General features: G+C 51.3%; 13 protein-coding genes across 17 annotated transcripts in view; 6 read left to right on the forward strand and 7 right to left on the reverse strand.

Moving 5' to 3' along the window:
- Nucleotides 1–5,023, reverse strand: part of H257_12617 (hypothetical protein) — a gene marked incomplete at its 3' end in the record, with an annotated part of 5,716 nt that extends 693 nt beyond the window's left edge. Inside the window, exons 1-15 of the mRNA XM_009839903.1 lie at nucleotides 4,562–5,023; nucleotides 4,176–4,517; nucleotides 4,030–4,109; nucleotides 3,899–3,962; nucleotides 3,626–3,832; nucleotides 3,535–3,576; nucleotides 3,264–3,446; nucleotides 2,958–3,212; nucleotides 2,218–2,401; nucleotides 1,472–1,626; nucleotides 1,249–1,413; nucleotides 1,128–1,183; nucleotides 638–790; nucleotides 274–586; nucleotides 59–169 (exon numbers count right to left, since the gene is read on the reverse strand). Coding sequence (XP_009838205.1) covers nucleotides 59–169; nucleotides 274–586; nucleotides 638–790; nucleotides 1,128–1,183; nucleotides 1,249–1,413; nucleotides 1,472–1,626; nucleotides 2,218–2,401; nucleotides 2,958–3,212; nucleotides 3,264–3,446; nucleotides 3,535–3,576; nucleotides 3,626–3,832; nucleotides 3,899–3,962; nucleotides 4,030–4,109; nucleotides 4,176–4,517; nucleotides 4,562–4,993 — 2,742 coding nt within the window. The 5' untranslated portion in view covers nucleotides 4,994–5,023. The remainder of the gene's footprint in view (nucleotides 1–58; nucleotides 170–273; nucleotides 587–637; nucleotides 791–1,127; nucleotides 1,184–1,248; nucleotides 1,414–1,471; nucleotides 1,627–2,217; nucleotides 2,402–2,957; nucleotides 3,213–3,263; nucleotides 3,447–3,534; nucleotides 3,577–3,625; nucleotides 3,833–3,898; nucleotides 3,963–4,029; nucleotides 4,110–4,175; nucleotides 4,518–4,561) is intronic.
- A 290-nt stretch (nucleotides 5,024–5,313) lies between these two features.
- On the reverse strand, nucleotides 5,314–5,649 carry H257_12618 (hypothetical protein; the record flags this gene model as incomplete). The annotated part of the gene is made up of 1 exon (XM_009839904.1): nucleotides 5,314–5,649. One exon carries the CDS (start codon nucleotides 5,647–5,649, stop codon nucleotides 5,314–5,316), a length of 336 nt encoding a protein of 111 aa, XP_009838206.1.
- A 236-nt stretch (nucleotides 5,650–5,885) lies between these two features.
- Nucleotides 5,886–7,008, reverse strand: H257_12619 (alkylated DNA repair protein AlkB; the record flags this gene model as incomplete). Its single annotated transcript, XM_009839905.1, has 4 exons — nucleotides 5,886–6,070; nucleotides 6,115–6,207; nucleotides 6,284–6,620; nucleotides 6,667–7,008. The coding sequence occupies 4 exons, from the start codon at nucleotides 7,006–7,008 to the stop codon at nucleotides 5,886–5,888; spliced, it is 957 nt and encodes a 318-aa protein (XP_009838207.1).
- Nucleotides 7,009–7,482: 474 nt separating this feature from the next.
- Nucleotides 7,483–8,070, forward strand: H257_12620 (hypothetical protein). Its single transcript, XM_009839906.1, has one exon. It carries the CDS (start codon nucleotides 7,557–7,559, stop codon nucleotides 8,034–8,036), a length of 480 nt encoding a protein of 159 aa, XP_009838208.1. The 5' UTR covers nucleotides 7,483–7,556; the 3' UTR covers nucleotides 8,037–8,070.
- Nucleotides 8,071–8,435: 365 nt separating this feature from the next.
- Nucleotides 8,436–9,375, forward strand: H257_12621 (hypothetical protein). 4 transcript variants are annotated; one of them, XM_009839908.1, is made up of 4 exons: nucleotides 8,436–8,614; nucleotides 8,675–8,753; nucleotides 8,797–9,034; nucleotides 9,108–9,375. In XM_009839908.1, the coding sequence occupies exons 1-4, from the start codon at nucleotides 8,459–8,461 to the stop codon at nucleotides 9,274–9,276; spliced, it is 642 nt and encodes a 213-aa protein (XP_009838210.1). In that variant the 5' UTR covers nucleotides 8,436–8,458; the 3' UTR covers nucleotides 9,277–9,375. The 4 variants fall into 4 exon arrangements, with proteins under 4 accessions (XP_009838210.1, XP_009838211.1, XP_009838209.1 ...); XM_009839907.1 differs by having other exon boundaries at nucleotides 8,437–8,614; nucleotides 8,797–9,041; nucleotides 9,108–9,373; XM_009839909.1 differs by lacking the exon at nucleotides 9,108–9,375 and having other exon boundaries at nucleotides 8,797–9,105.
- Nucleotides 9,376–9,554: 179 nt separating this feature from the next.
- H257_12622 lies at nucleotides 9,555–16,829 on the reverse strand. 2 transcript variants are annotated; one of them, XM_009839912.1, is made up of 7 exons: nucleotides 16,685–16,829; nucleotides 13,909–16,626; nucleotides 12,138–13,311; nucleotides 11,374–11,478; nucleotides 10,820–11,319; nucleotides 10,670–10,769; nucleotides 9,555–10,546 (listed from the first exon to the last, which is right to left on the reverse strand). In XM_009839912.1, the coding sequence occupies exons 2-7, from the start codon at nucleotides 16,620–16,622 to the stop codon at nucleotides 9,611–9,613; spliced, it is 5,529 nt and encodes a 1,842-aa protein (XP_009838214.1). In that variant the 5' UTR covers nucleotides 16,623–16,626; nucleotides 16,685–16,829; the 3' UTR covers nucleotides 9,555–9,610. The 2 variants fall into 2 exon arrangements, with proteins under 2 accessions (XP_009838214.1, XP_009838213.1); XM_009839911.1 differs by having other exon boundaries at nucleotides 10,820–11,331.
- Nucleotides 16,830–17,225: 396 nt separating this feature from the next.
- Nucleotides 17,226–19,286, forward strand: H257_12623 (hypothetical protein). The gene has a single exon (XM_009839913.1). The coding sequence runs from the start codon at nucleotides 17,279–17,281 to the stop codon at nucleotides 17,963–17,965; it is 687 nt and encodes a 228-aa protein (XP_009838215.1). The 5' UTR covers nucleotides 17,226–17,278; the 3' UTR covers nucleotides 17,966–19,286.
- Nucleotides 18,004–19,351, reverse strand: H257_12624 (hypothetical protein). Its single transcript, XM_009839914.1, has one exon. The coding sequence runs from the start codon at nucleotides 19,274–19,276 to the stop codon at nucleotides 18,200–18,202; it is 1,077 nt and encodes a 358-aa protein (XP_009838216.1). The 5' UTR covers nucleotides 19,277–19,351; the 3' UTR covers nucleotides 18,004–18,199.
- An 827-nt stretch (nucleotides 19,352–20,178) lies between these two features.
- H257_12625 (hypothetical protein) lies at nucleotides 20,179–21,307 on the reverse strand. Its single transcript, XM_009839915.1, has one exon. It carries the CDS (start codon nucleotides 21,210–21,212, stop codon nucleotides 20,229–20,231), a length of 984 nt encoding a protein of 327 aa, XP_009838217.1. The 5' UTR covers nucleotides 21,213–21,307; the 3' UTR covers nucleotides 20,179–20,228.
- Nucleotides 21,308–21,408: 101 nt separating this feature from the next.
- Nucleotides 21,409–21,765, forward strand: H257_12626 (hypothetical protein; the record flags this gene model as incomplete). The annotated part of the gene is made up of 3 exons (XM_009839916.1): nucleotides 21,409–21,463; nucleotides 21,514–21,662; nucleotides 21,724–21,765. The coding sequence occupies 3 exons, from the start codon at nucleotides 21,409–21,411 to the stop codon at nucleotides 21,763–21,765; spliced, it is 246 nt and encodes an 81-aa protein (XP_009838218.1).
- A 288-nt stretch (nucleotides 21,766–22,053) lies between these two features.
- Nucleotides 22,054–23,912, reverse strand: H257_12627 (hypothetical protein; the record flags this gene model as incomplete). Its single annotated transcript, XM_009839917.1, has 9 exons — nucleotides 22,054–22,276; nucleotides 22,331–22,377; nucleotides 22,664–22,773; nucleotides 22,823–23,110; nucleotides 23,163–23,264; nucleotides 23,315–23,350; nucleotides 23,407–23,569; nucleotides 23,622–23,661; nucleotides 23,705–23,912. Coding segments are annotated over 9 exons (1,215 nt in total), but the record flags the coding sequence as incomplete, so codon positions are not given.
- Nucleotides 23,913–24,024: 112 nt separating this feature from the next.
- H257_12628 (hypothetical protein) lies at nucleotides 24,025–24,806 on the forward strand. The gene is made up of 3 exons (XM_009839918.1): nucleotides 24,025–24,245; nucleotides 24,292–24,464; nucleotides 24,538–24,806. Exons 1-3 carry the CDS (start codon nucleotides 24,036–24,038, stop codon nucleotides 24,734–24,736), a joined length of 582 nt encoding a protein of 193 aa, XP_009838220.1. The 5' UTR covers nucleotides 24,025–24,035; the 3' UTR covers nucleotides 24,737–24,806.
- A 39-nt stretch (nucleotides 24,807–24,845) lies between these two features.
- Nucleotides 24,846–25,211, forward strand: H257_12629 (hypothetical protein; the record flags this gene model as incomplete). Its single annotated transcript, XM_009839919.1, has 1 exon — nucleotides 24,846–25,211. The coding sequence occupies one exon, from the start codon at nucleotides 24,846–24,848 to the stop codon at nucleotides 25,209–25,211; it is 366 nt and encodes a 121-aa protein (XP_009838221.1).

Here is a 25,211-nt window from a genome sequence, read left to right on the forward strand (position 1 = left end):
TATATATATATATATATACTAGAATCTTTTAAAAAATTAATATATTTGTTAATCGTACCCCGTCTTGGTTCAAGTGAACTTCGCCCACACACCCAATGTCTTTAAAGTATTGCGCAAACGATGTGTTGATTTTGGACACGACGTCGGTCAATTGGGCATACCACGGGTCCTATTTCAAATAAATATATCAATATCTTATCCGTGAATAAAAAAACCCAAAAAGCAATATATATATATATATATATATATATATATATATCTCTACAACATTACCTTGATGGCATTGATGCGATCCTGCAACGTGGCAAAGCTCGACTCCATTCTCGCCAACTTGGCTTCGGCCTCTTCGATTTCCTTTTGCACTTGCTCGTACGTGTCGAGAACGCGCAAATCGCCGCGGAAATGCGCCAGCGCCACCGTAATGCTTTCGACCTGCGCGTGGATTTCCACGGCCGAGTCCGGGAGGCAGTCGAACGCCGGGTCATTCTCTGGTGCCGCTCGCTCCGCACGTTCTTTGAGCTTGACCGCGTGTCTCGCCTCGTCCACCAGCGCGCGCTTGACGTCGTCGTACTCGTCCTTCAACCGTCTAGATCATCACAACCACCCAATTCACAACAAATCGTGAGTCGACACGTACTGGAGTTTGGCTTCTTCTTCACTCAACACGCGGGAAATCACCGTCACGCGGTGCTCCATGGTCGTACTCGTCAGATCAAACTCGACTTGCTTTGACGTAATCGTCATCAAGTTGGAGACCATTTCACGGCTGCCCGACAGTTGCTTGACATGCCTAGTACGCCCAACAATAGCTCAATATATATATATTGTGCATCATTGTTCACGCAAACTTGGCCTTGTGTGAGTCATTTCAATAGCATTCGAATCCAACTTCAGCTTGTACAAACTATACTATACACAGAATAGTATATATATATATATGGTTTTGCGGCGGAACAGGGTCGAGTGAAACGTTTGATTGGCAGAAATTCACTAGAATGTGATTATTTGATTGGCTTAGGACGTTCTTGAATCATTCCCATTTCTCGTGAGACATTCGATTAACTGCAGACAGTTTCGAATCGATTTGACAACAGCCCCCCCCTCGATACAAGCACACACACACGTACTTGGTCAATGTATTCACGAGCTTTCTCGCCAGCGCTGCTTGCTTGTCCGACACGTCCTACAAGAACAAATATTATTGTTGGGCCTTATTTGGCGGGTATAATTTATTAGAGTTATGTATACCTTGGCCGCATCAGCTTCGAGGGTGCGTATTTTGGCTTTGGTGTCGCTGATGTACGCGACCAGTTGCTGGCGTCGGCGAAGTTGCGCTTTGATGTCGTTTTGCTGGATATTCGTCGCGTGTTTGGCATCCAACAGCTCCTTTTCTCGCGCTTTCACCGATGCAATCTATTTTAGGCACAACTTATTATCGAATGATTCTTTCATAACGGTATCGTTTCCAGACCTTTTGCTGGATGGCAGCGATCTCTGTTTGCTTGGCGAGTCGTTCCTGTTGCAATTGCTCTCGCTCGCCTTGGTTGTCTGCCGACACGGCCAAGAACCGTGGCTCGCGAATGTCGTTGGACCGAGTCGTCGCGGCTTTGTTTCCATACTTGGACACTATTGAATCAACGGCAGTTGGTATCGTCCATTCGATTCGACATGCAAAACACACAAACATCATGACGTTTGTGTTGGCCAACAATCAAACTCAAACTCTCATATATCAACAAGATATTCGTGTGTGTGCATGACATTCGTGTTTTGAGCATATATATATATATATATATATATATACCATTTTGAGCATATATATATATATATCACGTTCAAAATTCAGTATTGTCAAGCAGTCGATTCGGTCGAATGTGAGCAGAAGAACCAAATCGACAGACAAAATCGATTTACGACCAATCAAAACCCACAACACGAATCACATAGCCAATCAAAGTATCCACTCTTTGACGAATTCAACACCGAATTAGTGTATGACTTCAATTAGTGTGATCCTGGACGACCTTGACATGCAAAAGTCTCAGGACAAAGAGTTATAGATTTGGCAAAGAATCAGCACAAAAAGTCCACATTTTGGGTAAAACAAAAGTCAATACAAACAATATCGATCATCGATGGATTGGGCAAAACTCCAAATGTATGGTGGCTGGCTGAAAGGACGATAATAGAAGACATCACAAGCAGAAATCAACATACCTGACGTCACGTACTTCTTGAACGGGGTCAAGAACGCCGCCTTGTCGTTGATCGCTGCCAACTGCGAAAACACATCCACACCTCGGTTGATCATGTCCTCCGTCTCCTGCGTCCCCAGCAGCATCGTGTGAATCCCGCCGTGGTCGCGGAGAATTTGATGGATCACCTCTGGTGCCTTTACGACCTAACAACCCACACAATCTCGAGTTAGTATATTGTGACTTCATCGATTCGAAACTGGAGCTGTCAGCAGAATCGAATGGAGAGTAGATGATTCATAAGAACCGCCCAAGCCAATCAAATCACGTCGTGTTGAGTTTCTGCCAATTTCAAACGTTTAATTTGGCCCAGTCCCTCCGCATTGGGCAAAACCACATATATACTCATTGGTGTATCGTATAGTTTGTACAAGATTCAATGAAATCAAATGGATTCGAATGCTATTAATATTTGGCGAAATGACACACAAGTCCAAGTTTGGGTGAAATGCACATATATCAACTTCAAACATTCGGTGTCTGATCAATAATAGTAGTATTGCATTACGCTGGAGTTCTGATTGGTTGAAAATATCATTGTCCTTTTTGTAAGAGCCAATCAAAACCACTCAAAAAATTGGATTCGCCAATAGCGTCGATGATTTGTGATTCGACGGGGTCTGGAGATATATATCGAATCCCACAATAATAAACAAATATATATTAACCACGTCGAAATATCGTCGGTGGAGCCTCTTGTACCTCGTCCAAGTAACAAGTCATGCCAAGGTTCTCCTGGAACGATTTGATCTGACTGGCCGAATATGGCCGTTGAAAGGGCTTGATTCGGCCTTCGTCCAGCTGCAGCACATTCACACCGAGGCGCTGGCTGCCCTCGTTCAGCTCTCGCAGCATCGTGTTGTAGTCCTCGCGGCACTCGACCACGAACGACGTCAGCACGTAGTTCTGCAGCGTGTCTTCCAGGTACTTGGTGTACAGCCTGTCGGTCAATTGCACCTACGTACGATCATATATAGTTTCCACCCTCATACACAGCCATGGGCCTACCTCGAGAGCTATAGGCCCCCACACTTTGCGCTGAAACATCGCAGAGTTCTTCTGCACCCACTCGAATGCTCGCATGCAGTCGCGGTCCCGACTACCCAGCACCTTTTGCCGTTGCAAATTCGCATTCTCCAGCCGAGCCAGTTTGTCGTCGATGCGGTGGATTTCGCTGGTAAGACGGCCAAACTATATATATATATATATATACGATATATCGCAATTATATATATAGATAGATAGATAGATTCCAACACATTGTGAAGAATGTACGTACGTCGTGTCGATCGCTTTCCCGGGAACTCGTAATGTGAAAAATCTATAAATCCAGCCTGTTATGGAATATATATATATATTTGAGCGTGTACTTCATTGCTTTGGGCGTCAAAGGCTTCTTGCAGCGCCGACAGGTCTTCCCGCAAGCCCGCTTCGGCGCGCAATCCCTGCAGCTCTTCATGGAGTTTCTCCTCCTTTTGCTTTTCACGCTCGAGGCGATGCTTCAATTGACGCTGGTGTTCTTTCAGCGATTGCATCTCGGCTTGGGTTTCTGTCTCTTCACGGTCGGCTCGGTCCACCTATTCAAACATTTTATCACCATAATATATATAAATATATATATATATATATAACGTGATGTGTACATGCTGTTTGATGTTGGCGAGGGAGCCAACGACCCGCTCCTTCTCCGTCACAATCTCCTTCTTGCTGCCATAAAAATATATGTATATGAGTAAGATGGCAAATAAAATATTATTACGTCGGTAATACTGACCTGTCGCGAATAGATCGCATGGCGTCCTTTTGCTCCTCGAGCAAGTGTTTGAGTGGATCTAGTTGTACGCTTTTGGCAGTCTAATGATGGAGAACGTCAATATATATAGGCGGCAACGAATATATATATATATATATATATCGTACGCGAAGTCGATTTTTGAGCACAGTCTTTCGACGGTTCAAGGCGTCCACCTTTTGCCGCTGCTCCGTGTACTGCACCCATAGCAGCTTGTTTTTGAGATTGGCCAACTCCACTCGACGCGCTTCTTGCTCGCGAATGCGCTCGACATCGCGCTGACGCTGCAAGTTCTCGGACCGTTTAGTTTCCAACCGAGCGCGGGCAGCGACTAAGTCATGGTTGCTCGTGCTGTTCTCCTTCTCCATCTTCAAGATCTCTTCCTGTTGGTCGGCCAATTCCCCGTTGCCGATGGCGGCTTGGGTTGCCTTGAGCAGCTGCGTCGGCGTCATGCGGGAGAAATCGCCAACCTATCCAGATCGTCAAGCACGAACGATCATGGTGGTGCACTCACTTTGTCTTGGGGCAAAAACTGGCACAAGTTGTCGATTTGAATCTTGGCCTTGGACAACACTTCCCTGACTTTGTTCTGGGTCGACTCCTTGCCGTCAAGTTGCCATGTGGACCGGTTGTCGCGGAAGATGTTGCGGCGGATCACGACGTTTCTTCTCGTGAAGAACAGTTCGATTTCTGTAAAACCAGAGTCCTTTTCATGCTGGACAAAGTCGCCCATCTTGTCTGCGCGTCCAAGCACCTTTGTCGACCCGCCAAGCCCGACACAGAGCGCACACACAATCGACGACTTGCCCGTGCCGTTGGGACCGATCACAACGTTCAATCGCGGCCCGGGGAACAACTCCGCATCGCCGTACGTCAAGAAGTTGTGCAGGCGGATTCTGTATACCGAACCATCCACGTACTCTTGGTTCCGACGTTGCGCCGACATCTTCACGCGCGCGTGAATTTGGTGGGAAAATGGGTTCGGTCAATGTAGTAGTACTAATTGAAACCGCTTAGTACTACTAATATTGCACTTGGTCGTGTCGAACCCACTACATAGTACTAACGCACTCTACTAAACCAAAAACGCGTGTGATTGGCTGCATTCAAACTTTCCTGGTGCAGAAGCAAAACCATCATGATGAGGCAAATGACGGAGCGGGAGCGCCTCGTGAGGGCGCGGGTGGAAGAGATGGAACGGGAGGTTGAAGCGAGATGTAAGAAGCTCAACACCTTATTTGACGGATACGTGGAAGAGCTGAAGAATCAATTCATTCGGGACACCATGCCGATTCCCGAGAAGATCCGAAACATGCCCATTGACCAGTTTTTGTTGGAGTACAAGGGAGACTTGTCGTCAGTGTTGCCCAAGGCCAGGCAAACGCGCTCCAAGACAAGACTGTCATCTGCATACAGCACACCATCCAAGGAAAGTTCAAACGACGGAGAAACCCCATCACGTCGAAGGAGTCTTCGGTTGCGAACTCCATCGACAGTTCGGCGGCGCAAGTATGGCGAGTTAACATACTCCCGCAACGGATCGCCCATAGAATCTGAAACCTCGGACGCAGCATCCGCCTCGAAAGGGAAACTGTTTGTCATGTTGGATCACGCGAACGCGACCCACATGAACATCGTGATCAACGATGCCGCGACCAACACCGAAACCAAGATCGACCTTTCCAGCGAACGCGACCTTCAGCTCCTAAAGCAGCATGGCAAGGACGAGCAAACGAAGAAATTGTTGCTAGATTTCAAGAGACGAGTGCAGGCCCAGTGCGACAAATTGGTAGCAACGCTCGACACCAAAAACGTCAAATAGCTAGATGCCTCCAATCTTAATCTCCATCGTTCACTTTCTGCTGCTTTTTCATACTAGATGGAGTTGTCGGGAACACTTGGCGGACGTTGATGTTAAGTCGGTTCACCCGCACGTACTTGGCAATGGCGCTCTCTGCAGCATCGCCATCCTTCTCGAGTGGAAATGCATCCAGGTGTCGAACGGGCAGAATTTTGGCAACTCCTGCATCCAAGTTAGATACACCACAAAGGGGTATAGTCCTGTACCGTGGAAGCATAAGCGGGATTCACCGCCCATGATAACGACATCGCCACTTCGAACAAGCAGCTCCAGCGGTGCAATGTCCTTTGAGAGCCCGCCTACATATACACGCAGTGAACTTGGTACGATATCAAGTGCCAATATGCAAAACACGAAGGACGAGTTCATACATACCCTTGAGGAATATGGCACTGCATCCAAGGGATACCGAGATCACGGGATGGTCGAACGTCACTTCGACGTTGTCTTGATGGCCTCCCATGGTCGACGATGGCTTGTAATAGTTGACAAGGGCCGCTTCAGACGTTAAGTCGAAGCCAACCGCATGGGCAAACTTCGTTCCTAACGCTTGCAGTTCGTCTGGAATCCTAGAGCCGACGTGGGCGGGGTACGTCCGCGTTGTCCAGTCGTAATGGTAGCCCAATGCTGCCCAGTGTAGGCTCTGCATCGGGTCTTTGGCTTTCGAATCGCCAGCGGAGCTATCCTGCGACTTTTGCCAAATGTTTTCAACCTACGCGAATGAAGTTAGGACGCCGAACATGACAAAGAAGGCCAACCTGTTGGTTCAATTGGTGTAAATTCGTCGTGTGTGGCGGCTCCGCGTACTCTGTCAAGCACTTCGTAGCTAGAAATCGTTGGGTATCGTGATCTAATGCATCTGGAATCAAGAAAAACCCGTCGTGGGTCTTGTCCGAGTCGTCATGGCCCCCAAAGGCATAGATTGGCCGGCTTCGTCCTGGGCTGATCTCAATCGTGTCGACTTGCCTTGCTCCATTCTCACCGGACGCCGCGAGGTCAATCAACGCAGAAGACCATTCTCGCAACCGCTCTTCCCAGCAGTCGTCGCCTACCATTTTGAACCCTTTCCACTTTTTCTCGGCCGCCTTGTACGGATTCATCGGCGCCAATTTTGTCCACTCACATCTTGTCACGAAATTTCACACTTTTTTGTGACATCATTCGAGATAGTATTACTAAATCGGATACTGTACCACCACTACTATTATTAATAATTACGTTATTAACAGAAAACTACTACTAGTACAACCGTACTGTAGTAGTACTACTAGTACGTACGTGGTGGGTAGTTTAAGTTTCATATATGACGAGTGATCTTGTCATGAATATACTATTTATGATAATACGTACTATGGCTTTTGAATCCACTGCATAAACTCACAGTTTGGACGACGAATCGCCGAGTCAAGTGCTTGAAGAGTGATTCTAGTATTACTAGCTCCTACCATTGTTCGTTCCAGAAAATGGACACATGGCCCCCCCCATGTGGACTCAGTTTAATCGACCCTACCCCCCATAAATTACATCGTTGTTTGTGACCAGGTTGGGTTCTGACGTCACTTTGACTACTTCAACGTAACTGTCCAATTACAATCGCAGCAGTCTTGGATTATTCAGGCAACCACCAAGTAAGTGGACCTCGACGGTGATGACGGTCGCGCTGCACCTCCAAGACAAAGTCGACACGTATGGAGCGATTACACCGGCGCCTAGCAACGCAGGATTGCCGCCACTGACGCCCGAGACGGCAAGGACCACCACGACTGCTACATCGTCGTCCCCGTTCACCAGGTCGCCATACAACACGACTCCGAAGCGCAAGATGCTGCGAAAGGGAAGCAGTGTCGAATTCGCAGCACATCACCTGGAAGATGAAGACCTTGCGGACGAGAAACAACGTCGGGAATGCCGGCGCCTGTCGTTTCGTGAGAAGCAAGAGCTGTACAAAGTCCGTCCAGATTTGGAAATAGGAGCGCCGCTCGCCGTGCAGACGTTGATGGAAGATCAATGCGACCAGCGCCGAAGAGTCGCGAGCTCGATGTTTGCCGGCATTGGTTGTGTCATGATGCTCATTCTGTTTTACTACTTTATCGCGTGGAATATGCGCGACGATCCCGACTTCCAGTAAATTAGCCGCAATACATGCATGATATTGCTCCACCTAGCCGCGAGTTGTGTTGCCTACAAGAACGTATAGTAGTTCTGGATGAAAGAGCTCAAATCCTAGAGGTACATACTCGATGGACATTCAGCTAGCTTGTGATGAGCTTCGTGCACAAGCAAAGCAACTACTGTACTCGTAGCTCCACAGTAACTTAATGGATGCATTTCAAGTGAGATGTGCTCGGTTGATGACGCTACTATGGTAGTACTACTTGGAAGTACTTGTCATTGAATTTTTCTTGTTCGAATTCTCTCAGCAATTTCCTTCAATTTAGGATAAATGATGGCATATCTATTATTTACCTTCATTTATTTACAAGCACTCTTCATTTATATGAATATCTTTAACAAACCAATTTTGGAAGTGACTGCTCAAGATAATACAACATGCCGCCCGCTGCAGCTTCCGTTCGCGTGGGTAGCAAGATTCCAAAGATGATTGGCACGACCCAAATGGGGACGATCAAGCTGCATGATTACATTGACGGCGCATGGACGTTGCTTCTGACATTTCCGCAGGACTTTCATCCTGTGTGGGCGACTGTACGTTCGTTGACATCTTCGTCGACGTCCCACCACACATAGTCGATCGCATTGTGGTAGGAATTAGGCATGCTCACAAAGCTCAAGCCTCAGTTTGACGCGCGAAACTGCCGAGTGCTGGGGCTAAGCGTTGGATCTCGTACTGTCCATGTCATTGACAGAATGTTCACCACCACTTATAGTGAAGCAACAAGCGCGCTTCCTCGACGACGTCAACGAAACCCAAGACGTCCAAGTGAACTTTCCCATATTCGCCGACGAATCCGGCGATTTGTCGCGAACGCTGGGTCTCATCTCGCCGTCGGCCCCGGTCCACGGCTCGGAGCATTTCAAGCTCCCGTACAGCGCCGCGTTCCTCCTGGACATTGACATGATCGTGCAGTTCGTGTTCTACTACCCCGTCGCCGTCGGGCGCAACCTGTACGAGGTTTGAGTCTCCGCATTTTCTAGTTCTTTCTCCTTCAAAGGATGTTTATTTCTTGCATCCTTGTAGTTTATTCGAGTGTTGGATGGATTGCAGCTCACAGCATACAACCAAGTGGTGCTGCCAACCAACTGGAAGGTCAACGACGACGTGTTCATTGAGCCAGACATCACGTCCGACGCGGCCAAGGCGCTATTTCCCCATGGTTTTCACGAACTCAAGCCGTATTTCCGAGTGACGCCGTCTCCGACCCTCACCGAGGACCAATCTTAACTCATCGACCAACCTCGATAAACAATCGAACAAAAAGAAGAAGCTATTGTGCTTTCGAGTGAAATTTCATTGTGTTGTGGTGTTGTTTCTCGTTGGAATTTAAATGGATTTGATTGGCGACTTCAGATGAGCTCAAAATTATTAGCCAATCAAAGCCTTCTCAATGAAATTCAACCAATCAGATCGATTGTGGATCGGTTCCGTCGGCGCGATTCGATTGCACCCCCTCCCTCCCTCCCCAAATTTGTATCAAATCGAAAAGCTATACATAACAAGACTAGTTACTCTATGCTACGGACTTATCCTCTATCGGCTGTGGTGGTGTTGGCTCGAGAAGAAGGCGACGGAGCGACCGCGTTCGTACCGGGGGGGTCGAGGGGGGGGCGCGGGGGGAGGTTGAGGTGGAACGGCGGCGGCTGCGGGGGCGGGTGACTGGCAAAGCGAGGCGGGGCCAGGACCATCGTCGGTTGCTGCTGCTCCTGCCTCGCGACCACGTTTCGCTGCAGCGCCTCGACGCGGGCAGCCGCCGCGGCCGCATTCAACGCGGCGGCAGCGGCTTCTTCCTGGGCCTCTCGAAGGTGCGCCGCCTCCTTGTCCAAGACATGCCTCGTGTGTTCGTCGTAGCGACCGTCAGCGGAAGCAGGCTGATTGGTCCACGCGTCGTCCATGGCGCGGTAGATGGGAAGCACGTTGTGCTGTCTGTGCAGGGGCTGGATGGGCTGTAGCATGGGCTGGCAAGGCATGGGCTGGATGGGCTGGTGCATCGACGAAGGTAGTTGCGATGTGTGCATAGACTGCAGTGAATGCAGCGACGATTGCTGCTGCAACGGGTGGATGTGGTGGTACGGGCCGATTTGGCTTGTGGGGTCTTGCATGTTGTTGCTGGGGGGGGGGTGGTGGTGGTCATGGTAGAGCTGCTGCCGATGATTATGCAGGACTGGGTGGTGGTACAAGGTCGAGCTAAAACTCCGCTGGGTGAATGGCGCGTTTGGCAGCATCGGGGATATGTCGGACGACGAGGAGGAGGATGGCCGGTTGAGCAGACTCGACATGGACGACCGATTCGACGCCGGGGCGGACGCAATCACGACGGGCGTCGACGCCGACGGCGACGAAGCGTACTGCGGACTGCCCACACTTTCATTCAAGATGGACGAAAATGACATGCGACTTGGGACGCTGGGCGGCGCGCTGCTGGCGGTTGGGGGGTCGAGGGGGGGCAGACTTTTTGGCGTCTACTCGAAAATTTCCACAATTGTCATATTAAAACCACGGAACGATATATATATATAAATATATCGTGGTTTGGTTCATGAATATATTTGTATTTATATAATAATAATAATAATATAACGTACCTGGTTGTCGACTAGTGGACGCGCTGCCAAGAGAACTTCGCTGGTTGCCAATGGCGCGTCCTTGCTGCTGCTTGGTTCTCCCTTGTATCGGTCGTAATACCTACATGTATGACTGTATGTATATATGATTAAAGGTCTGTGACAACGTACGGCGACGGTTGATTCAACCGAGGAACTCCCCCGTACGACTGGTGTATCGCGTGGGTGTCTTGCACACTTTGCTGGTACATTTGCATCTGCAGCATCTGCACTTGTTGCTGCAAGCTGTACTGCAGTAGCTTCAATTGCGACCCCGGCGTCGCGCTAGGAAACGCCTGGCCACCCCCCATGGACGACGACGATGATGCCGCCGCCGCCGCCGAGGTGGATGCGGAGGACGATGTCGTTGTGGGCAACTGCTGCATTTGTATCCGGGACAGTTCCTTCTGCAGCTGAATCAAGCGATGCTGCGCGGCGTTCATGGACGTCGGCGCCGTCGATTGTTGTTGTGACGTGTTGTACTCTTGCGGCACTTGAATGGACAACGGAAACGAAAACGCAGGCGGCGGTGGCGGCGGCGGCGGGCGTCCTCCTTGCGACGGCGAGTTGATGGACGGCGACGTTTGGTGGTGGGTCTGGGGCGTGCTCGGGCGGTGGTGCTCGGGGCGCTTCTTCAAAACATCCTATCGCGTTACATGGGACTGGTCACATGGACAGACTAGTACCTGCAAACCCAGCCGATTCTTGTAGTTTTGATAATAATTCTTGATCTGCGCCGCAGTTTTGCTCGGGATGCTCGTCGTCAGCGCCGCCCAATCCTTGCCATACACCTACGTTTGAACCACATCGATCAGTATATATATTGTGAATATTCGCGATAAACTTTTAAAATTCGCTTATGATTTGTCTAATCAATATTGAATCATATCACGCTGGAGTTGTGTTTGATTCGTGTTGAATAGACTTGTAAGAGCCAATCAAATCCACTCCAAAAAATTAGATTTTTAGCCATATGATTCGTCGATTCGACGGAATCTGTACCAAATCCACAATATATATTGTCGATTTGATAGTACAAATTTGGGGAGGGGGTGGAATCGAATCAATCGCGCCGACGAAACCGATCCACAATCGATCTGATTGGTTGAATTTCATTGAGAAATGGGTTTTGATTGGTTAATAATTTTGAGCTCATCCTGAAGTAGCCAATCAAATCGATTTCAATTCCAACGAGAAACCACACCACAACAATGAAATTTCACTCGAACGCACAATATATTGTGGACTTTGCGAAAGACTTTTAAAATTCGCTTATGATATTTGGCTAATCAATATTGAATCATATTATACGCTGGAGTGGTTTTGATTTGTGTTGAATAGACTTGGAAGAGCCAATCAAATCTACTCAAGCATATAATTCGTCGAGTCGACGGGATCTGTACCAAATCCACAATATATATATATATAATTCGCCCAACACACTACATACCGAGAAATATTTGAGAAAGTCGGATTTTTCTTGCTCGGTCCACTTTTGAACGACGCGCTTTCCTGGCGGCAGGTTGGTGAGTGCCGCAGCATTGAGAAACAGCGACGACGAAGTGGGGGTCGTGCGAGGGGTCAGGGGCACGGGGGCAAACAGCGGGGGCGTCGCCGCTGGCAGCGGAAGGAGCGGGGGATGGGGGGCGTCCGGGGACTGCAGTGGTTTCGAGTCGACTTTGGGGACTTGGGGAGATGCCAGCGGCGGTGGCAGGTGGTGGTGGTGATCGTCGTCGGACTTTTTCAAGGCGGCAGGGCGACTCTTCTTTTTGACGGCCCCCTTGTTCGGGATCGGGCGCGGCGTCGTTGGCTTGCGACGGACGGCCACCGGCGACGCGGTCGCTGCTGAATCGTCGACCATTTTGGCCTTTTTAGATGGAGGACCTGGGGTGGTGGTAGCTGGCGGGTGCTCGGGGTGAAAGTCGGGGGATGCACGGAACGCGTCGAATCGGCTCTGGACCGACCGACACGTCAAGTTGTATCCGGTCGTGAACAGGTTGTCGTCGAGGAAATCCGTTAAATCGAGCACGAAGGGCTTCTCGTCGTCTTCGTCGGCTTTGCCGATCGTATCCTTGGACACGACCGGCGCCGCCGCCTGCAAAATCGACTGCGCCGCTTGATGTGATCGAAACTTGGACTGATGCAGCACGCTGGCTTGAATCGCGGCGGGGAACTGGACGCCCAGCGCCATGGCGGCGCACAAACTCAGTTGCCAGCAGTTCCATGTGTTCTTGATGCTGGCGCCGCGCCGACGCAGCTGCTGCTCGCGGATGATGGCTTTGTAGTCGAGTACTTTTTTCGTGTGGTAGTAGAACGAGATGACGTCGCCCGTGGTCTTGTTTTGCAAGAAGCTAGCAATGCGGAAAAAGTTCTTGGGCGTTTGCAGAAACTTGTCGACGAATATGCACTTTTCAATGTCAGTCCACGGGTTCGTAAACTGGAATGCATTCAAGTAATGCAATCCGTCAATGTGTGAGTCCGGCGTCGGCTCCATGCCGGTCAAGAGGGGCTTTGGCAGGGGAATGAACCGTTTAATTTGGACCAGTTCCTTGTCCACAATCATATCTGGAATCACGTACGGACTGTTGTGCGACCCCCCCGACGACAGCATCGCGTTCTTGAGTCTACACCCCCCAGAAATAAAGTCAAATCGATAAATATATTTGGAGTTTGATCCACAAGTACAAAATCAAATCGACCAATCCAAAGCCACAACACGTTCAAGTGGCCAATCAAACAACTCCACCAAACTAGTGTGGGGATTTGAACAAATAGAGTAAAGGATGGATTGGATATTGGATCCAACACGATATACACATACAAAATGAATCGAAACCGGTGGATTTGAGCAATCAACACAAATATTCACATTTTGGCTGGATCCATGGACGACAAAGCAATGGTGTCGATTTTGAAATATAATATATATATATATATATATATATATGCATATTAAACGCATAGAATCAAACAATTCAACTGGATGCTGTAGTATTATATATATATAATAATATATATATATATATATATAATACTACAACATCCAGTTGAATTGTTTGATTCAATAAATTTATATATATTATTATATATATATTTATATTTATATATAATACTACAGTTGAATTGTTTGTTTCTATGCCTTTAAGATACAAATACGCTAGCTATATATAATCATCACATATCATCACATATTCCACATATCCATACAAGGACGACTGTACCGTTTTCGCTTGATTTCTTGGTCCCACAGCTCGGCCTGCTTTTCTTTCTCGACGTCGGCAATGTGCTTGATCATGGACATTTGCGAATGCTGCGTGTTGTTGGTCAGTCGAGATGACGAACGGAGGTGGTTGATCTGCTGCGAGTCGTTGGATGGCGGGTGTGGATTTGGACAGTGTTTGTCGTCCAATGCCGTGGTCGTGGCCGCTTTGTGCTCTCCCGACTCTTTGTGGCGCAGTTTCGTGCGCTTTTCCTGCTTCTTGCGGTCCTTTTCGAGTTTCTTCACTTTGGCGCGCCATACCTTTTTCAGTGCGCCGTACTCGGCCGCCAGGGCCTTCATGTCGGCGTAATGACGCTGCTTGTGTCTGCGTACGCGCAGCGTCACGCGGTGGTGCAGCATCTTTGCGCGTACGAGTGTGTCGTCGTACCCGGGGCAGTCGACGGGGCGGGTGTACTGCACCGTTTGTTTGCCGAGCGCGGCGATCATCGCGTGGGCGTCGGCCGCCTTGGTCTTGTTGTCTTCCATCAACGACTGCACCATGGCCATCAGCTTCGGGTCCACCAGCACGGGTCGCGCCTTCTTGGACGGACTCGCCTTGTCCACCGGTGAACAAAGCGGCGGCGGCGGCAGCTCTTCCGTGGGCTTGGTCGTTTGTGTCTGGGGATTCTGCTGCTGCAGCCCTTGTTTCGCACAAACTAGTTGCGCTGTGACGTCGGCAATTTCCGCATCCAACAAGTCAATCGACGACAGAATGTCCTCTTTCGGAACCCCGAGAGCCATCGGCGGCGGCGGCGGCAGATTCACGACAGGATCGTCGTCAATCTCCATATCCACCGGGTCTGGCGTCGATAGCGGAGGTGGTGGCGGCAGCAGTGGAGCCACCACCACGGACCCTCGTCCATCGAACGGTTGGTGGTCAGAGTTACGACTACTACCACCCACAGTTGTTGAGTCGTCGAGTGAACTGGGAACTCCGACCGGCGTGTTATCGTTCGTGGAGAGCGCGGGTGGCGGCGACGACAAGAGTGGAGTAGATGCACTTGGAGCGGGTTGAGCTTTTGGAGACGGCACTTGAGTGACCACGAGCCCCATGCCCCAGCCCATGCGAGGCCGTTTGGTTGTTGTTGACGTGGCAGTGGGAGAAGCAGCGGCCAACCCTTGGCCCCAGCCCAGACGAGGTCGCTGCTGCTTGGCGTCGTCGTCGTCCTTGGGTTTGGGGGGCTCGAGGATTGTTTCTTCCAGCATCGCCACGAGCACTGACGGGGGGTTTGCTGTATGATGTTCGTCGATGCTTCTTCGACGCGCCGCCGCCCCAGGTACGACCCCGTCTGCCTGGTGGCGTTGGGACGAGAGGGGGTGATGATTCTTGGAAGGGCTAGTGCCTTGTGCAGCAACGTTGGGGCTGTGCACTCGTGACCCGAGTTTAGGGGATGTCGAGTGATGATGAGATCGCTGCGACTGGTGCACCAGATCCAACGACCCGCGACGAGACAAGAACGGTTTCAAAGGCGACAGCTCGTCTCGTTTCGACTCTGTTTGGTCAGGCGTGGTCGGAGCAGCTGGAGGCTTCGGGCGAGTCGTCGCGGGAACGGGGGGCCGAGGGGACGATGACGTTTGGTGCGAGGAAGGAGGAACGGCTTGAGCGAACCGTCGTTGGGGGCTCTGCCTTGCAGGACCACCAGATTCTCCAGAATCGGTAGGAACACCGAGTGGCATGCTCCAGGAAGCTTCTGACGGCGTCCGAGGGGACGACTGCTGGTTCGATGGACGAACCGTCGAAGGTGGCGGAGTTGAGAATGGCAGTTGCTGTGTCGAGTGAGCTGGTGATTGTCGTGATGACGATGCTAGGGGAGAGGCATACGCAGATGGAGGATTCGAGGACTCGTTGGGTGCCCCTATGGTCGTGCGGGGCGACTCGTCGCCCCGTTTGATCGGATGGGGTGAAACACTTTGAGAAGAAGAAGACGTGAGATGAGAGGAGTCCAGAAGTCCAGGCCGCGGGGAGGTAACGGATGGCCGAGCCAAGTCGAGTTGACGGGGAGGGGTCAAGAGACCAGGGGCCGTGGGTCGAAAAGGAGGCGACGGAGGCGGCGGATGGCGTTGGGGCGACGGGCGCTTCGAGTGGTCATGGCTCAAAGTCGAGTCGGAGTGATGTCGCAACGGCGACGCGTGTCGGAAGTCGTCTGATGGTCGAAGAGGCGATCGAGTCGAGTCGGGAGGGTGGCGCAGGCGATCCCTGGACCGATCCCTGGACCGGTCGCGTAGAAACCGATTCCGCTGGAGGTCTGAATTGTCTCTTCGATTGATATCTCGGGACCGGGACCTTGATCGAGACCGGAATGGACGGCTGGGTCGCGACGACTTGTTGTACTGCGAGTGGAATCCGCCGCGTCCACCACGGCTGCTGTTCCAGCCGCCACCGCGCCCACCACCACCGCCGCCGCTGTTGTTGTAGGAAGAATAAGGTGGTGGGTCTTTGTCAAAGCGGCTCGGTCGGCCGCGATCCATCGGCGCATTGTTGTATCCAGGCGGGACTCGGAAGTTGTTACTGCCATATCCTCCTCCGCCTCGCCCGCCATTGTTGGACGAATTGTATCGATCGTTGATGGACGAAGGCCCACCAGACAACTCACCTATAGTGTTGTGGCGTGAAGGGGATCTACTGGTTCCTCTGGGTGGGCCATTGTTGTTTTGTGCACTGCCGGACGAACTCATGGCTCTGATAAGGACCACGTGGAGGTGAGCAATATGCGTATAGAACGAATGAATGGACGCACCTCGTTCGTCTTGGCGCTGTACAAGGAAGTCGTTGGCAAGGTTCCTATGGGCTGTCTACGATAGTCGTCGGCGGCGTGGCTCGGTTGCGCTGCTTGATGACCTCGCCCTGTCGACCTCTTGTTATTGCCCCTTGCTTGATGAGGGGAATTGGAACAAAACATTTACGCCAATCATAACGCAGGTAGGGAGCGATAATATGAGTACGACGAATACCTCTGTATAAGATCACAATTATCAGTTAATAGATCATTCACAATAAGAATGCCGCATGAACTTGAGTACACATTCTTAAACTGAGGGATTTGTATGCGTTATCTTTTCTTCGACAATAGTTTGACTCCAAAAACCTCAAATATAACGTAATTCAATACATTTCATATACATAACATAAGCTTCATGGGAATAATTTTATTATCCCTCCAATCGGCGATCCACCAATCACATCGTACGATTTCTTAGCGCAATACTGTATAAACAAATACATATGTATATTCACAGGTTTCATGTACATTTGCAAGTCTGACTATGCAGTAGTGCAACTCCAAATGTCGTGAGGAAATCTGAACACACTTGACGAAGGACGAAGTACCGGTATGTGGATGGGCCATTATGGTGACGAGAATACCAATTCCATGCACGTGGGGGACACAACGACCCCGTCGGCGCGAGCGGAACTGAACATGAAGGAGAAGCAGCGCATGTCCAAGATGAACGATACAATCGAGCACCTTCGCAAGGAACTCGAAGCAGCGGGTGTGTCGAGCAAAATGAACAAGCAGTCGATCCTGGACAACACTCTGCATTACGTCACCATGCTCCAGAATGACGTCGTGATCGCCAAGCAAAAGTCCGAGTACGCACTACGCATGGCGCCGGCCATGATGGAGTCGTCGATATCCCCACTCGAGCGCTACTTTGACATGTCCAGCGTTCCCAAGTGCATTATCACCACGGATATCGCCCTCGTGCGTGCGAACCAGGCATTCCTCACCATGTCTGGCTTCACCGAAGGCGCCCTGCGACACCCGTCCACGTTGTTGGCGTGCTTGAGCGTCGACACGTCCCGCCTTCGCACGATCGTCCGCGACGCGATGGAAACCCGACAACCCGTGCGAGCGGCAGTTGAAAATGGATTTGCGACCTCTCTATCGATGAACAATCTCGTGTTCACAGCGATTTTCGATTCCAGTGGAACCGCTGTGGATTGCATCGAAGTGGTCGTGGTAGCATCCAGTCACCAGTACCGCCAGCGACCGCCTACCGGGCACATTACAGTATAGCGTACATACAGTAGTAGTATGAGCAGCGCACGGATGTGTGAATGTCAATTTTGTCGTCGAATGTACGACTTGAATTGTACGGTCAAGTGACTTAGCACCAAAAAACGGTGGGCCAAAAGTACCAACATAACGTTAGTTGGGAGAAGTAGGTGGCTGGCTACACATAGAGGGAATGGATGGCAGGTGGAGTTTGACTAGTCGAATTTGTCAGTCATGTCCATCAGGGTCATCATGTTATGGGGCATGTCTAATGACCAGCACCCGATCCGCGGGCCTGCGCACCCCGCGAGGGCCTTGGTCGTCCGCATCACACGCACATGCCACGATGGGAAAGTCGGCATGGCCATCATGAACAGACAAGTCTGGCATCATCTCGCGCAGGTCCTTCTTGATGCTGCCGGCGTGGTCGCTGCACGAAATGTCCAAGAAGGTCAGGGACGGACAGCAGGCCTTGACGCGGTCCGTCCATGTTGCGGTTGGCTTGCTGCCCCCACGAATTCCTCGAAGGATGAGGACTTTCAGCGCAGGCAGTTGGGGCCATTGGTGCCACAAGTCGGACAGATGAACCGAGTGACAGTGTGCCAACGACAGGTGCCGCAAGCGAGGCGCGGTTGCTTGAGTGAACGTGACAATGTCGTTTGCGTCCACAGTGCTACATCCAGACAGGTCCAGCGACTGCAATCGGTCGAAACGGCGGAGGCATGCTGTCGCATCGATGGAGCCAGTGCAGCCAATGTCCAACGAGGTTAGGGATGTCGGGAGATGCGTTAGAGTGGTCTTGGGAAGGTTGGAGCACATGGCGAGATTCAGAGTCTGGAGGTGTTCTAAGGACGACAGCGGTGTGGGATCAGTGAGACCACTGCAGAATGACAGGTCCAGGGACGTTAACGACGGTAGCGCGGCGGAGATGGTGGCCAATGCATCGTTTGTGAGCTTGTGGCACCCGTGCAAGTTGAGATTTGTGAGCTGTGGCAAGGAGGATGCAATTAGTGCGACGGTGGCGTCGGTGGTCGATGGAGTCCATTGCAGCGATAACGACAAGAGGCCGGCGTGGTATCGACGAAGGACACACTGGGAGAGCAGTTTATGCGGGCGAAGGGTGGCGTGGAGGTCGAGGGACCTGACAATGCGCGCCCCGTGGGTCGACAGGTCCCGGCTCACGAGCGACAGCACGCGAATGATCACAAAAGAGTCGACATACCCCGAGAAGAGGGCTTGTGCGAGAGCTTGCACGGCTACTGGTGCTTTCTCGCGCTTCTTGCGAAGGACAGTGGGCGTCTTGGGCGACGGACTAAGGTGGCGCTTTGACATATAGTGGTATCGACTAGTGGGGTTGTTGTTGGGGAAGGGGGGGCAGACGTTTCAAGGCGTTTCAGATGTGGTGAGCTGCAGGGACAATGATGCATCTACCACCCTATCCGAGAACCCCTTGTACTGTAGGAACAAAGCATGGAGGGTACATTGTACACGCATGTCGAACCGACATGCATCCTAGGCTATGTACAGTACAGTAGGGGGTTGATTGCGACGGTACTGGAGGAACGATGGCTCTCCTCGTGCGGCAGCATTTGCGTCATGGATGTTCCATTGATACTTATAGTAGAATGTCGAGACTAATTTTCAGCTACACAGTTCCTTCTCCATGGGGGGAGTTGGGGGGTGAGAAAAACAGCTTCAGTTAACATGACTGAGGTATCGAATTACATTCAGAATGCGGCGGACACGTTCGTCCAACAACTAACGCGCGCCGTTATGGTGAAGGCGCGTGGATGTGCGAAGACCCCTGTGCGGACTCCACGGGTAATCCATATCCATCACCAAGCTCTTCAACGTCGCCGACATGGACGACATTCGACAAGTGGTGGCGCAGTATTGTCACGCCCTGTGCTCCTTTCCTTTAACACCTTCGCAATCCACGACTTGGGCGTTGAGATGGATGGAAAATGACGAATCGCCGAAACACTCTGTCAAAGCCCATCTGTAGACGTCGCTTCGAATGAAACATGGAGACTGTTTTACGGACGACCTCGTGGACGCAATCGAGCTGTGCAGAGTGCCGCTGCGTCGCGTGATCAGCTTGGGCGTCGGCATTCTAGGTGTGCGCCAAGGTGGACCCTGCACCTTCAGTTCCTGGCGTGGCCGTCGGCCACGCCAGGTTGTATCGTGTAATAGTATTTGTAGAAAGACAACCTAGTCTAATTGAACAAGTCCGTCGAGTAACTTGTGTAGAATGCAATTTCATTGTTAAATAAAGTTTATTGAACTACCACGCCATGCCCATATTGGCAAACGGAGCTGGTCGTCGATAGATGTTGCGCCTGGCGTTGAACGGCACTCGTGCCCGAGGGACGCGGACTTCGACAAGACCGCCAGACACACGGCGAAGCGTCGCGTTCTGAAGATGGAACAGATGCCGCGGGAACGTTTCTTCGATGGCAAACCGTCCAAAGGTGGGTTGTTGGGTCATTCGCATCACTTGCAAGTCGCGAGGAGTGGGCAGCTTCGTTCCGCTCACGCGCAGCACATCACCATCGACATGGACGTCGAAATGTCGGTCCAAGTCGACGCCCGTGAGGTCCGCCACGAGGTACACGGCGCCGTCGCGGCCGTCGCGCAGTTCAAAGCGGGGCTTCCACACGGGAAGATGCGACTCGTCTTCAGGTTCGCCTTCTTCCTCGTCGGATTGGTCATTGTTGTCCATGTCGATATCTTTGTCGTTGTCGTCATCATTGGGTTCCATGTCGTCGTCGTCGTCGGTCTCGTTGTCCGACGCGGTGGCTTTTTCAGGGTTGGCTTCCGCTTGGATGGGAGAACCAACTGGGGTTGCCGCCTCCACAGGAGTGGGAAACATGTACGCGTGGAAGGCAACGAGTTTATCGCACTTGTGCTTCAACGCATCGGCCAGCTGAAGTTCGTCTTGGATGTGCAGCACGAGTCGCTTGCGTTCTTGTCGGATCTGTTGGTCGCCATCGCTGTCGACCAGGTCCAAGTCGCAAAGCAGCCGAGTCAGTCGTTCGCCTTGCTCCAGCACTCGGAAACGGAAGTTGGTCACTTGCATTTTGCATTTCTTGAGGCGAGTTGCCGCGTTGCCGTTGTTGGCCACAGACAGCCACCTCGTGGCGGCGATCTCGGCCGCGACGAGCCCGTGTTGGTGCGGCAGACGTGTGGTCACGATGTCGTGGATACGGTCAGCTTGGTCGGCAATGGCAGCCAGTTGGCCTTGCGCTTTCATAGCGTTCGTTGTCATGCTTGTGGGTTGTTGGTCAAATTGAAGAATGGTCCGATAATGGCCCTGTTTGCAAGAAATGTCATGACCTTTCGCGACATTTCATGATATTTCTATGGGCATGATATTTCTATGGGCACTTTCATGAAAATTCCAGAAATATACCACCCTCTGAAGTGCGATTACTCAAATAAATACGTTAAACGAGGTTTGGAGGATGAACCAAGATGGAAGCACTAGCGAGATCGGGCAGGGCAAGGAAGCGTTTGAAAGTATGTGAACTCTACCAAGCATCATGCCGATTTGACACTGTGACGTGTAGCTGTGTACGAGCTGTCGCGACTTCTCAACACGGGACTTGATCGGGAATCCCTCAGCATTCTCATCTCCCTAGTCGAGAAGGGCGTGAACCCTGAAGCACTTGCCGCGGCCGTCAAGGAAATCCGACGGTCGTCCAATGGCGCCCCCTCTGTAAGTTTACACGATATCTACACTGCATATGCCACTGCAACGACTAAGCAGCTACCTTTAGGGGACTGGCAAATCCACGAACGACCAACAGTTTCATTATTAAGCTCGAGAACGAATACAACGCCGACGTCAATACCACCACTTTTTGTGCACAGCATGTCGATGTTTGATCGCAAAATGCACGACTGCCAGCGCAGCTAGCGCCGCGGCCATGCGTCGAAGGGAGACTTGTCCCTCTTCATCGATAATGACACCCTTGTGATCGAGAACAGACCCAACATCCCCCGATGTATTCATCGTTGTTGCCCCAACCTGCGTGTCAGCGTTATGTTGGTCCACCGATCGAAACAGACGTCGGGCAAGCGACGGCTTGTCCGACGCGTGGAGGCCGTCAATCGCATTGCAAAACTGCGCCACAACGTTGGCTGACCACATGTCGGGCACGTCCACGACGCTGTTTCCCGTGAAAAACCCCAAGTGACCGCCAGTGTCTGTGACCGCCAGCATCAGATGCTCGTTCGCGACCACGTCGTCGAACGGGGTCGCCGTGTGGATGCAGATCGGGTCGTCCTTTGCAGACAGCAACAGCAGCGGAATCTTGACATGCTTCAAGTCTACCCTCGCAAATCAACATGGGGACCACCGACCAACACAGTAGACGTACGTACATTGGCTGCTCGACGCATCGCGGTAATACTCGCTCACGGACGCATACCTATGTCATCCAGAATTGCATATTATATCACTGCCATATGCAATTTGACGTTTAGACATGCAGATAAAGTCCCATCTCGTGATTTCTCGTCTATGGATTTCTATTCCAGTGCAAACTATATATATTCATTTAGAGTCGCTTGATTTCTATTCCAGTGCAAACTATATACATTCATTGGGAGTCTATGGATTGCTATTCCAGTGCAAACTATAGGTTCATATGGACAGGTACTATCATGCATGTACATTGTATGTGAGAGAATGCATCTACATGGAAGTCGTCGTACCCAAACGCACGTCGAGTGAGCTGCTCGTCGAAGTCCCATACGCGAGTCGTGGCTTGCAATGCGACGAGGTTGATGTCGGGGTGGGCGGCAAACATTTGGTGGGCATTCGACTACAGTGTCACAGCTGAGTCACCTTGTCTCAGAAGTCCATGCACTCACTTGATGGAAGAACAAGTTGTTGAGGTTCGTGGCCAGAGGGCCGTTGTAGATGGCGTCGTGCACGAACGAGAAGTTCATGTTGCGGCTGTTGCACATAAAGTCGTACGGGTTGCCCACAGACACGGCGGCCGACAGCGGACACGCCGCGCCTTCTTCGCCAATGTACTTGACCATGATGTTGGACCCGAGCGAGAACCCCACGGAAACCAGCGGCGCCGTCGGCACGTGGTCGCGGCGGAGCTTGGCCACGACTTCCCGGACGTCGTTCGTGTAGGCACCGCAAAACAGCTACATGGTGGCTGCGATATGAGAGATGGATCGTAGAAGGGACACGACGGACATGGGGGGTCAGTAGCGGCGTATTCGCGCACCCTCGGGCATTCATCACAACCACACGCCAGCCCTGGCGCACCAGCTTCTCCGCCGTCACACATACGTAGTTCTAATACGATCTGTTAGGATGATCGCTAAGTAGATATGATGAATACGTACATCGCCACTGCCTCCTGTGAGACCATGAAAGATAACCTAATGACGAATGTGCGTGACGCACGTTCATGGAGGTAGAGAGTCGATGGACGGACCACAGTCGGGACGTCGGGGATGTTGACGGCAGCCGGAGCGACGCCAGGCGGAACCGCCCAGTCCAAAGACACAGCGCCGCCATCGGCAAGTGAAACCATTTGGCGCTCGTAATGAATCTCTGGATGGGACGTCAGCTTGGCCAGCATGATCGTGTGCAAGTGCCTGCGACATCATGAACCAAAGAAGTTGCTGTTGATGCGACAGCCGACCGTACCCGTTGTTCAGCAAGTACCAAGACGGATGATACTTTTCAACTACAATGGGCATCATAGCAGCGAAAGGAGCAAAGTCACTGACCTAAGAGCGAGCATTTCGCTAGGATGGCCGCTGCACGAGGCGACGACTGGTACGTCAGCGATGGCCGCTTTGCTGTCCACACGTAATGCAGATAGTTCATCAAGTAGAGCATGCAAGCATACTTCTTGATCGTGCGGTCTTGCTTGAGCAAGTCCATCACTTTCTGAGTCCATGTGGACGTCGTCGTGCCCTCCGCCGCCAGTCCCATGGTTTGTCCTCGACAAAATGTCACTTCAATTGTTCATTCGCTTGAAGCGGTCCGAATGATTTCGCGAGGATTATCCGGATAGTGATTTCCGGATAAAAAGCAATAGCCACCTCGAAAAGCAACATGCTTGGCCAACATGTCGTTCCCTTGGCGCTTCGAAGGCGAGTTTGTGGGTTCATCTCGTGCAAGTACAGCACCACTGTGGGCAAGACAGTCGTCACGGCCGTCGAGAAAGGTCTTGAGTACGAAGATCAAGTCGCCCGGGTGATGGCCCTGTACAACTGCCGCCTCACACCAACGTCGATGTCAGTGGATGGCGGCGTGGACCACTACGTACGCATGTCAGTTGATTCACATTGAGATTATGTTGCGGTCGTAGGGAGTGTGGGCGTTACCTGACAACGATGTGCAAATCGTTACCCAGTGCAAGCACGAGCAATCCCCCACCGGCGTGTCATATCTGCGCGAGTTTGAAGGTGTGCTGAGTTCCCAGCCAAACAGTGTTGTCGGCGTGTTCGCCAGTGCATCGGGATACAGCGTGTTTGCAAAGAGGTACTTCATTACGTAGAAAATACTAGTTCGCAATCGAAGGATTGAACTTGATTTGATCGATGCTTGTCGACAGGTTTTTCAGCCGCATGCAAAATCCTGCGATTCGAATGACCATTGTCCACGACACCATGGTCGAGTTCGACATGAATCCTGTGGCGCGGCTGCGGTTGCCCCGACTCGTTCCTGGCACGGCATTTACCAACAACGTTCCCAACGTGGTGCTAATGTACGATGGTTGCGTCCTAAGAGCACCTCCATTCACTCATGGGTGATCCATGTATGCATGTCGCTGGTAGACGAAACAATAATACTCCGGTTAATTATCCGGATGTACTGCGTGCACTTTGAAAGTCTTTTTTGGCACACATTCGCAAAATCGCCATGACAACGGCGTTCAAAATGATCAATTCGCCGACCTCGGTGGTCGATGAGATGCTGCGTGGCTTGGTGCACTCGTCCCCGGATCTGTGCCTTGTCCCTGACTACCGAATCGTCCTGCATCGCGACTACAATGACCTCAAGCAGCGCCAAGTAACCCTGTTGTCTGGAGGTGGAAGCGGCCACGAGCCAGCTCATGCTGGATACATTGGACATGGCATGCTTACGGGGGTCATCTGCGGTGACGTATTTGCGTCCCCAAGTACCAAGCAGGTGTTGACTGCGATTCGGCTGGCTGCGGGTCCCCACGGGTGTTTGATTATCGTCAAGAACTACACAGTAAGCAAGCATTCAATGAAACCACCTTGA

The sequence above is a fragment of the Aphanomyces astaci genome (assembly GCF_000520075.1).
Source record: "Aphanomyces astaci strain APO3 unplaced genomic scaffold supercont1.41, whole genome shotgun sequence".
Taxonomy (NCBI): domain Eukaryota; phylum Oomycota; class Saprolegniomycetes; order Saprolegniales; family Verrucalvaceae; genus Aphanomyces; species Aphanomyces astaci.

What these genes read in the sequence shown, in the direction of transcription:
- H257_12628 (XM_009839918.1), top strand. Translation starts at nt 24,036, where the DNA reads ATGCTTGGCCAACATGTCGTTCCCTTGGCGCTTCGAAGGCGAGTTTGT. An exon ending in ATGGCGGCGTGGACCACTAC is followed by an intron (nt 24,246 to 24,291) that starts GTACGCATGTCA and finishes TTGCGGTCGTAG; the next exon opens with GGAGTGTGGGCGTTACCTGA. An exon ending in TACAGCGTGTTTGCAAAGAG is followed by an intron (nt 24,465 to 24,537) that starts GTACTTCATTAC and finishes GCTTGTCGACAG; the next exon opens with GTTTTTCAGCCGCATGCAAA.
- H257_12625 (XM_009839915.1), bottom strand. Translation starts at nt 21,212, where the DNA reads ATGACAACGAACGCTATGAAAGCGCAAGGCCAACTGGCTGCCATTGCC.
- H257_12622 (XM_009839911.1), bottom strand. Translation starts at nt 16,622, where the DNA reads ATGAGTTCGTCCGGCAGTGCACAAAACAACAATGGCCCACCCAGAGGA. An exon ending in ACTTTCTCAAATATTTCTCG is followed by an intron (nt 11,479 to 12,137) that starts GTATGTAGTGTG and finishes GTTCAAACGTAG; the next exon opens with GTGTATGGCAAGGATTGGGC. An exon ending in AGAATCGGCTGGGTTTGCAG is followed by an intron (nt 11,332 to 11,373) that starts GTACTAGTCTGT and finishes GTAACGCGATAG; the next exon opens with GATGTTTTGAAGAAGCGCCC.
- H257_12620 (XM_009839906.1), top strand. Translation starts at nt 7,557, where the DNA reads ATGACGGTCGCGCTGCACCTCCAAGACAAAGTCGACACGTATGGAGCG.
- H257_12621 (XM_009839907.1), top strand. Translation starts at nt 8,459, where the DNA reads ATGCCGCCCGCTGCAGCTTCCGTTCGCGTGGGTAGCAAGATTCCAAAG. An exon ending in GGGGCTAAGCGTTGGATCTC is followed by an intron (nt 8,754 to 8,796) that starts GTACTGTCCATG and finishes CACCACTTATAG; the next exon opens with TGAAGCAACAAGCGCGCTTC. An exon ending in TCGGGCGCAACCTGTACGAG is followed by an intron (nt 9,042 to 9,107) that starts GTTTGAGTCTCC and finishes GCATCCTTGTAG; the next exon opens with TTTATTCGAGTGTTGGATGG.
- H257_12623 (XM_009839913.1), top strand. Translation starts at nt 17,279, where the DNA reads ATGTGGATGGGCCATTATGGTGACGAGAATACCAATTCCATGCACGTG.
- H257_12624 (XM_009839914.1), bottom strand. Translation starts at nt 19,276, where the DNA reads ATGTCAAAGCGCCACCTTAGTCCGTCGCCCAAGACGCCCACTGTCCTT.